The sequence below is a fragment of the Micropterus dolomieu genome, linkage group LG06 (genome assembly GCF_021292245.1).
Source record: "Micropterus dolomieu isolate WLL.071019.BEF.003 ecotype Adirondacks linkage group LG06, ASM2129224v1, whole genome shotgun sequence".
In the NCBI taxonomy this organism is placed as follows: domain Eukaryota; kingdom Metazoa; phylum Chordata; class Actinopteri; order Centrarchiformes; family Centrarchidae; genus Micropterus; species Micropterus dolomieu.
The window spans coordinates 7,016,887-7,025,666 of NC_060155.1; the positions used below are offsets into that span (position 1 = coordinate 7,016,887).

The 8,780-nt window shown below is 39.5% G+C and overlaps 2 protein-coding genes across 5 annotated transcripts in view; one reads left to right on the forward strand and one right to left on the reverse strand.

Moving 5' to 3' along the window:
* Window positions 1-4,493, forward strand: part of LOC123972343 (putative ferric-chelate reductase 1) — a 9,055-nt gene extending 4,562 nt beyond the window's left edge. For both annotated transcript variants that reach the window (XM_046051800.1, XM_046051801.1), the window contains exons 5-7: window positions 1,442-1,559; window positions 2,248-2,427; window positions 4,322-4,493. In XM_046051800.1, coding sequence (XP_045907756.1) covers window positions 1,442-1,559; window positions 2,248-2,427; window positions 4,322-4,371 — 348 coding nt within the window. In that variant the 3' untranslated portion in view covers window positions 4,372-4,493. The remainder of the gene's footprint in view (window positions 1-1,441; window positions 1,560-2,247; window positions 2,428-4,321) is intronic.
* Window positions 4,494-5,881: 1,388 nt separating this feature from the next.
* The window catches only part of LOC123972342 (heterogeneous nuclear ribonucleoprotein C), an 8,350-nt gene continuing 5,451 nt past the window's right edge, over window positions 5,882-8,780 (reverse strand). For 2 of the 3 annotated variants that reach the window (XM_046051798.1, XM_046051797.1), the window contains exons 6-9: window positions 8,548-8,717; window positions 7,367-7,480; window positions 6,968-7,131; window positions 5,882-6,461 (exon numbers count right to left, since the gene is read on the reverse strand). In XM_046051798.1, the coding sequence (XP_045907754.1) occupies window positions 6,357-6,461; window positions 6,968-7,131; window positions 7,367-7,480; window positions 8,548-8,717 (553 nt within the window). In that variant the 3' untranslated portion in view covers window positions 5,882-6,356. The remainder of the gene's footprint in view (window positions 6,462-6,967; window positions 7,132-7,366; window positions 7,481-8,547; window positions 8,718-8,780) is intronic. The other variant, XM_046051799.1, reaches the window with a different exon arrangement.

An 8,780-nucleotide genomic window follows, 5' to 3' on the forward strand; every position in this document is an offset into this window, starting at 1 on the left:
CTTTGGAGGGAGCTTAAAATTCGAGTTGCCAGGCGACAACCTCGGAACCTGAATGATTTGGAGGCTGGTTGCAGGGAGGAGTGGGCCAACATCCCTGCCGAAATGTGCACAAACCTTGTCACCAACTATAAAAACCGTTTGACATCTGTGCTGGCCAATAATGGCTTTTCTACAAAATATTAACATGCTGTTTGTCCAGGGGGTCAAATACTTGTTTTTCCTCATCAGATGGTTATCAATTTTAATAAATTCATATGATGTGATTTTCTGGAATTTTCTTTGGGATTCTGTCTTTCACTGTTAGAATGTACATATGATTAAAATTGTAGATCGTTGCATTCTTTGTAAGTGGGCAAACCTGCAAAATCAGCAAGGGGTCAAATACTTATTTCCCCCACTGTACATGCAGTTATGAGTACTTAAAGATGATTAAGGCATGATTTATGTTAATTGTGATTATTTTCTATTGTTTCAATCAATTCATTCTAATTAAACCTGCAAAGACTTAATTTAAGACACAGATGATGACAAAGCAAAAGCAACATAAAATATTTTAATAAGGTGTTTTGGATTGATGAGCACAATTCTTCCAAAAGATATTGCTTATGGTATACATTTTATTTGAATAGCACCTTTCATACACAAAATGCAACTCAAAGTGCTTTACTACCAAGTAATTTACATGCAAGACAAAAAGAATGCCATTCAATAAATATTTAACGGAAACCTTTTAGTTGCTCAGTTAGAAGCTTTGTTGTCCACAATGTGGAAACAATGTATTTGGCTACAGCACACAGCCGTAAAAACAACAAAAGAACAGACATTGAAAACAGAATTAACACACAACATGGTCTTAAAAGACATTAATACAGTAATTTTCAAAAAACAAGGGGAAAAAAAGTCGGTCAAAGTCACTTTGTCCTTTTGTGTTCATGTTTATGTCATATGCCATACATGTAAGTTAACATTTTCAACTGCAATATCAAGCAACAATAATGATACTTTGAGTGAACAAAAACACTTAAGATCTTTATCAGGTAAGTTTCAGGTACCTATGTTGTTTTTCTCTACTTACTGAAATGAATAGTAACTAAGGCTGCCCGGGGCATGCTCAGAATGTGTGCTAGTGTCCTTTGTGTAAAACTGGTTGTAATGTAAAGTATACACAGTTTGTAGGTAATAGGTTAAACATACAAAACTGAAGAAAACAAACACTACAAATGGTTCTTAATGTCCTCAAAGACAGCAGTCACAGTATTGGACCATAACTGACCCACATCACAAATTTCTCTAATTCATTTGAGGCAAAATGTTTTGTTTTGTGTACGATTTAAAATTGTTTGTGTGTAAATGTATGTTGAATCTTTTAGCAAAATGTTGCTATATTTTCTTTTTATTTCACAGTATCCATATCTTTCTTTATGTCACATTACCTTTTTAGAATGTGACAAACATTCAAGGCACAGTGACTGGCAATGTGATCCAGTGCAAGTTCACTGTCCCTAATATGAATGCTACCACCTACTCAATCCTCCTCGGGACAGGACATTTTGATGGAAGTAAGTGGACGAACATCAACACTGTACATAATTTTGCTTTTGTTCACAACATGATTTCCCTGTAGAAACTTTTTTTGAAGTTAAACAGTATTTTTTGTTACTGAACATGTTATTGAACATCTCCATGTTATTAAATAAGGTTTAAATTTAATTTAATGGACAAATAAAGACAGTGGTGTAAGTTTACTGAGTTGGTCATAAATGGAATAACCACGTTCACTGTATGTTTTCCTATATCAATATACATATATTTGACACCACACCACACCTCACCTATTAGATAAGTTTGCACATTTAAAATTACACTTAGGTTCTTTAAAATGACCTCCAAATGTATTGGGATGGAGGCTAGCAAGATATAGCAACTACCCTCAGATGCTAAATGAATTTGAATTAACGTGAAATGTGTTTGAGACCATATACACGCAAGTAAAAATTCAAAAATTTAGTTTAACACTTAAAACCCACCCCATTTTCGGGGATGGTCTGTATAGATTAAAACTAACAAACTCTAGATGACTTAAGAAACCTGGATCTGATTTCAAGCTTTGCAAACCTTTCTCCCCTAGAGATATGGAAATTTACTGCTTTGTATTTTGAATTTATGTGATTTTAAGCTCATCCACAAAGCTGTCAACGAGGACATGTCTAACCTCCCACTGCTCTGTCCCCTCATGCAATTGTTCAGAAACTTTTGGTCACTTCAACATCTCCCTGGACAGTGGTGCTCTGAACCTCACCAACCCGGTCAGGAACACTGCTGACCCCCACTCCACTGCAACCACCCACTCAGGCTCCACTACAACCACCGACCCCCACTCCACTGCAACCACCCACGCAGGCAACAGTGGCGCTGTCCACGCTCTTGGTAAGCAACACACTAGTGTTATATTTTTGCACTTTAGTTTTAGGTCTTCAGATGCTCTAAGTCCAGAGGGATTTAATGTCCTGACTTAACACCTTTGAAGGCAATCTGTATGTAAAGAACTGCAGTATAACAATACATTTAGTATGCAGACACGCACACCAGCAATTTCACTAGTTGATAAAATCAGGTAGATGAATTAACCTAACCGCCTGCGTTTCCATGAGTTGTTTGATAGATAAGTTCATGCTGAGAAAGATGTGTGGAAGCCTGCAAGAAAAATTCTTAGCGCCATAAAGAGTTAAGGAGGAAACACTATTTTATTGATATGCAATTGTAAATTCAGTTCCTGGGTAAAAAAAAAAAAAAACATAAGGTAATAATTGGTAATGAATCTTTCAGGAAGTGCACAGCGAGTCAGCTGAAAATTGGCAGATCAATCTCACCTCAGGGTACACTGATTAAATGTTCTGGAGCTTTCGATCACATGAGATAATCTTCATCAGCAGATGAAGTTTGTCCAATTGTCAAGGAAATCGATGTGATCTAAAGCTCCGGAGCAGCTGCTAAATGGATATCAACTGCTGTTGCCACGGTCAAGACTGAACTTTCTCTACTGGCAAACAAAAAATTCAACATAGGAAGAATAAAGTTTCCAATGATACATGAGCAATTAATGAATATTTAGAAAATGGAGCAGTTCTTTCACAAGATCCCTTTGGAAATTATGTTTCTTAACTCAATTTAACTTGGTATTCCCTGTAGTTACTGCCAAATTAAATGGCTTTTTTTCCAGGAAATGGACAGACGATATTTTAAGAATGACAAAATAAGTGTTACAGAGATGGAAAATAAAGCAAATGTTTCCCCACATTTTTCAAAAAACTACTTTGAATGCTGGTTTATTCTATGACCACTTGGACAAACACGTAAATGTTACAAAATATTCATGACTAAACTGTGTCAGACCACTTCGTTTTCTTTGTTATCTGCAACATGTTACACTGTAGGGGGATTAAAATGAATCTCTTAAAGGGTCAGTTCACCCAAATTACAAAAACTCTTACCTCTAGTTGCAGTCATGCAGACTGTTCTGGTTGTATTTCTTTAGGTATTAAAATATCTGTCAAATTCTGCCTCACAAAAGTGAGTACACCCCTAAGTGAAAATGTCTAAATTGGGCCCAATTAGCCATTTTCCCTCCCTGGTGTCAGGTGTGTTAAATTTGGTGTCATCGCTCTCACACTCCTTCATACTGGTCAATGGAAGTTCAACATGGCACCTCATGGCAAAGAACTCTGAGGATCTGAAAAAAAGAACGGCTGCTCTATATAAAGATGGCCTAGGCTATAAGAAGATTGCCAAGACCCTGAAACTGAGCTGCAGCACGGTGGCCAAGACCATGCAGCGGTTCAACAAGACGGGTTCCACTCAGTACAGGCCTCACCATGGTCGACCAAAGAAGTTGAGTGCACGTGCTCAGCGTTAAATCCAGAGGTTGTCTTTGGGAAATCGAAGTATGAGTACTGCCAGCACTGCTGCAGAGGTCGAAGGGGGTGGGGTTCAGCCTGTCAGTGCTCAGACCATACACCGCACACTGCATCAAACTAGTCGTCGCACAAAGACAGCAAATTTACACTGTTACACAAGCTGTACAGTCAAAGTGTCATTTCTTCAGTGTTGTCGCATGAAAAGATAATCAAATATTTACAAAAATGTGAGCAAATACTGTATCTGGATTCCACTGAGAAAAATACAACAACTTTAATTGGGGAGATCTGTTACAAAGCCATCACTGCCCACTGAGTTACCATGTCATTAAAGACCTAACAGAAGAGGAAGAGCTTAATGGACACGCATTTTCTGATAAAACACCTTTTGTCTCTTTCCCCGACAGATGTGCTGCTCCTGCTGAGCGTCGTCGCGCTGTCCATGCTGGGAGCCTGAAGTGTCCAGGCGGAAGTTGTGGCCTGTTGGATACAATGAAGACAGCTGATGCACAGGATTTAAGCACAGAGAAAAAGAGTATTACCTGAGTAACAGACTACGTAAAAATTGTTTTTGCTGAACTTCTTGTTCGTGTATGTTTTGCACTATGATTGTACTTTGAGATGATCTTTCGGCTAAAAACTAATCATATTCATGAGGCATTCGCAGACACGTGTTTATTTTTATTGTCTTGTGCAACATTGACACAAAGCCACCCATCTGGCGCCACAAGCAGTGTTTGCAAATGCAAATTTACACACTTGGGTTTAACGAGTTTGATGTACTTATCAGAAGAGAACAATCCTTTAAGGGAAACCCAACCCAATCAAGGATGTGAGTGTACTGTGACTAATATATTTGTTGAAGGCACAGCTAAAAAGATTAATCTAAGTTATTAATAAAGCCAAAACTATGATTAACTCATTTGTGCCATGTCATTAACAGCTCGTTTTATAGACCAGCTGATACGTTGTTTCAGTTCTACATGTGTACAAGTACTTAAAGACCATCTACAGTGTGAATTCAGGTAGTCCCAGACAAAATGTCAATCTTGACAAACATCGTGAAATCTCTGGTAGCCAATCCAAAATGATTGGTCTTGTAATCAAAGACATGCTCACCACAAACGGCGAGATTTAAGAGTTTTGGTGACAAATTTAGGACCAACTTCTCAGTGTGAACCACCCAACTAAGCACCAGAGTGGCATAAAATGACAGTCAACATTTTAAAGTGAAAAAAAACACATGCAATAAATCTACAAAATCACCGTTCTCATAGTATAGGAGCTTTATTTACATAAGTTAACTTTAACTCAAGATTTATAATTTTGTACCAACAGTTATGACACTGTACTCAAAATTATTGCAGAGCTCTGAAAATACAGCAACACTGAAAAGTGTTCAACAGGGAAACAAACGCGAGCAGTCCGATGATCAGGCAGTTTGTAAACAAGCAAAGATCTAACAATTTATCTGGAGCACCTGCACTAATAGTAATAAATCGTTCATTAAACAGGAAAACAGTGAGTCCATTCCTATGGCAAATAGTATAGGTCAATGTTTAACCAGGAGGAGTGTCCGTTAACTATGATAATGTTTACAGACAGCTTGGTTACCGTTGGCTCTTTGTTTCGGTGCCACATAGACTTGACCTGCCTGGGAACCTCGTTACAACCTGTATGGTTGTTGACAGCTCGAGCTTGTTGCTTTGGAGCTTTTTAGTGACGTGCCCAAAACGAGATTACAGTGAACTGTTGGTCAAAGCTTCTAAATCTAATGCCAAATTGTTAAAATAAAGAGGGGTTTTCCTTTCAGCTCTCGAGCAGAAGGAAGTGTTCTTTTTAGTATTAAAAGCTGAACTGTTTTTTATCTGGAAGAGAAGTGAATAGTAGTTTTACTTCATCTAAAAAAAACAAAACAAATCACTAATGTTTGTGGGGGGGGGAGATACAGAAAAACAAAAGGGCACTTTCAAATTTTAATATTTTATTGCAATTTATTCCTTTACAGTTAAACTGAATAGTATAAAAAACTGACATTAACATACAGACTTACAAGGTCAAACTCACCGATGAGGAAAACACACTGCATAAAAACGGTCTTTGTAGCTGAATGTTCGTCCTTGCATTAAGACATGTCTGTCGAGCTGTCGTCTCTGACAACATTAACAGTCCCCGTTTCCGCCTTCTCCTGAAGACACGCAACAACGCAGTAAAAACACAAACCGAAATCTACAGCTAGTTTTTCCTGTTACTGTGATACTGGACAACTGGCCAAAAAAACAACAAAAAAAAGGCGTTAAAGACAATGGACAACAGTGTGTGCACCATGCTCGAGTGTGCGCACGCGGTCGCTTTATGTATCTACAATATGAGTGTTAAAACAGGAGTCCAAGTTCCTACTGGATAATGTGTACGCTGCATGCGTCACGGGGTCGCCCGTGCCTACGAGTCATCTTCACCATTGACACTGTCACCATCGTCATCGCCTTCCACATGCTCTCCTTCCTCTTCCTCCTCCTCTTCATCCTCCCTCTCTTGACTCTTCACCTGCAGTTGGAAAAAGCCAGTTTGTAAGCGACAGACTGTTGTAGTTTATCCCATTTCATCACTAAAGACTGCTAACGGCTAGTGGGTCAAAATGTTATGTTAAACACTTTAAATACGCAACTGTCAGGCACTGACATCATGAGCCACAGCCGCCCCTGACATATGCATATGACACCGCATATCCGTATCACGTGACAAACACCAATGTGTAACCTTTTAAAGCAAACAGTATATTGGCCAGGACAATCAATCCATATTAAATACAGTTTTGTTGTCAGCATCATAAAATGTGTTCCAGTTCTCAGTTACAGTCAGTCACAGCGACAGTGTCTTTTTACACACACAAATAATCCCAGTCAGCTGAATGTATCGTGGTGTACAGATTTTGTTTGAAGACCGAACTGATAGTGGATTAAGACTCGGCAGATATCCTGCATTGTTTTATCGTAACTGTAAAAACAAGTCTGTGGATCCCTGGTCAGTGTAAACCTTTTCTTCAGTCTCACCTCTTCCTCCTCCAGCAGGTCTCCCTCCTCTTCCTCGTCGTCATCCTCGTCAGAGTCGTTGATTTCCTGGCTCTCCCGGTCCCTCTTCATCACATCATCCTTCTTGTTGCTTTGGTGCGGAGGTGAAGTCACCTCTCCTGGCTCCGTTTTTATACTCTTAGCTTCTGCCGGACACGAAGGCACATTTAGAAATCATCCATTTTATTAAATGGGCTTAGAAGAAGCACTTAAAGAAATTGTGCATGTTTCGGACCATCTGACTGGATTATACATTTGTGAAACATGTTGTGACAGAGCTCTTCCTGTGGTGTAGGTTTTAATTTACAACCCATCTAGCCACATTTTCACTTACAGATAAATTACTCTCCTTTCCCCCATTAAAAGTGTGTCCCCACCTACCTGACTTCTTGCTGTGGTCCTTCTCCATGCGCTCCAGGCTGTCCAGCAGGTCATCCACTTTGCTTTTTATTTGGGTCAACTCGCGCTTGATGGTCTGCAGCTCGTCCACTTTCACTGCAGAGGTAATGGAGCGACAAGTGTTAGAAAGACCTCTGCATGAGCAACTTGAGTTAAGAGGAGACAAAGAGCTGTAAATATTGAAAATTCTTTAAAAAAAAAAAAAAGGACACAGCACGGTGTTTCAGTGGTTAGCGCTGTTGCCTCACAGCAAGAAGATTGCGGGTTCAAACCCCAGTTTTCTGTGTAGAGCTTGCATGTTCTCCCCGTGTCTGCGTGGGTTTTCGCCAGGTGCTCTGGTTTCCCCCACCGTCAAAAACATGTTAGGTAGGTTCTCCAGTCAGTGCTGTTTGACCTGGCATGGCATTTCAATCTGGGGTTGGTCCCCGGGCGCTGTACAGTGGCTGAGGATGAATTTTGCTACAAGCATGTGACAATAAAGTATGCTGTTCTAAATTAATCCTCCACATCCAAACACACAAAGCACTGTACACTCTCTTAACTGGGATTGGCTAATATAGTTTGTGCTCTGGGTCGTGACCAAACCAGGACTCTAACGAACATTTTCATTATCGAGTGATATATGGAATTCATTATGTTTGAAGTGTCAAATTAGTGAAAAATCTGAACAATTTCCTCGAACCCAAGACAACGTTTTTCAAATTGCGTGTCTTTTCCTAACAGTCCAAAGATTTCATATACAGAGATGACAAAGACCAGTAACAAATGTTTGCCATTTTGCTTAATTATTTACTTATCACTTATTCGACAGTCAAAATAGTTTGTTAATTTCGATCGGCAATTCGTTCCCACTCTAAATCAACTGTAATTTATTTTGTTTATTTTGTCTAATTACAGAGAGCCAAACGTGTTTAATGAAAAACAGGTGAGCAGGAAATTCTTACATTTTAAAAACTAAAAGTTTTGTTTGATAAATGACAATTATCTAAACAAGGATTAAACTTATTTAACTGTTGTACCACTTATTACTTAAAAAAGAAAAATTAAATATTATATAGCTTCGATGGTGTTGGTATACATTTTTCTAGTACCCAGTTCTTGCTGCTACTCTCCCCAATTTCCCAAAAGGGACTGATAATCTTGTATGCAGCCGGGACAGTTACTTGTTCTGGACGAGGAAGTCCTCTGACTGCTCTTGGAGGAAGAGGAGAAGCTGCTCTTGGTTCGCCGGCTGCTTCCTCCGCTCAGGCTGACCCGCGGGCGCTTGGACGGTATCACTGCCCGCGACAAGGGGGGAGGTGGGGCGGGAACACGGGACGGGTACGAGTACATTCTGGTGTCAAATACAGAATACAAAATGTTGACAGACTGTGGGGGGGGGGGGGGGGGTTTTCAG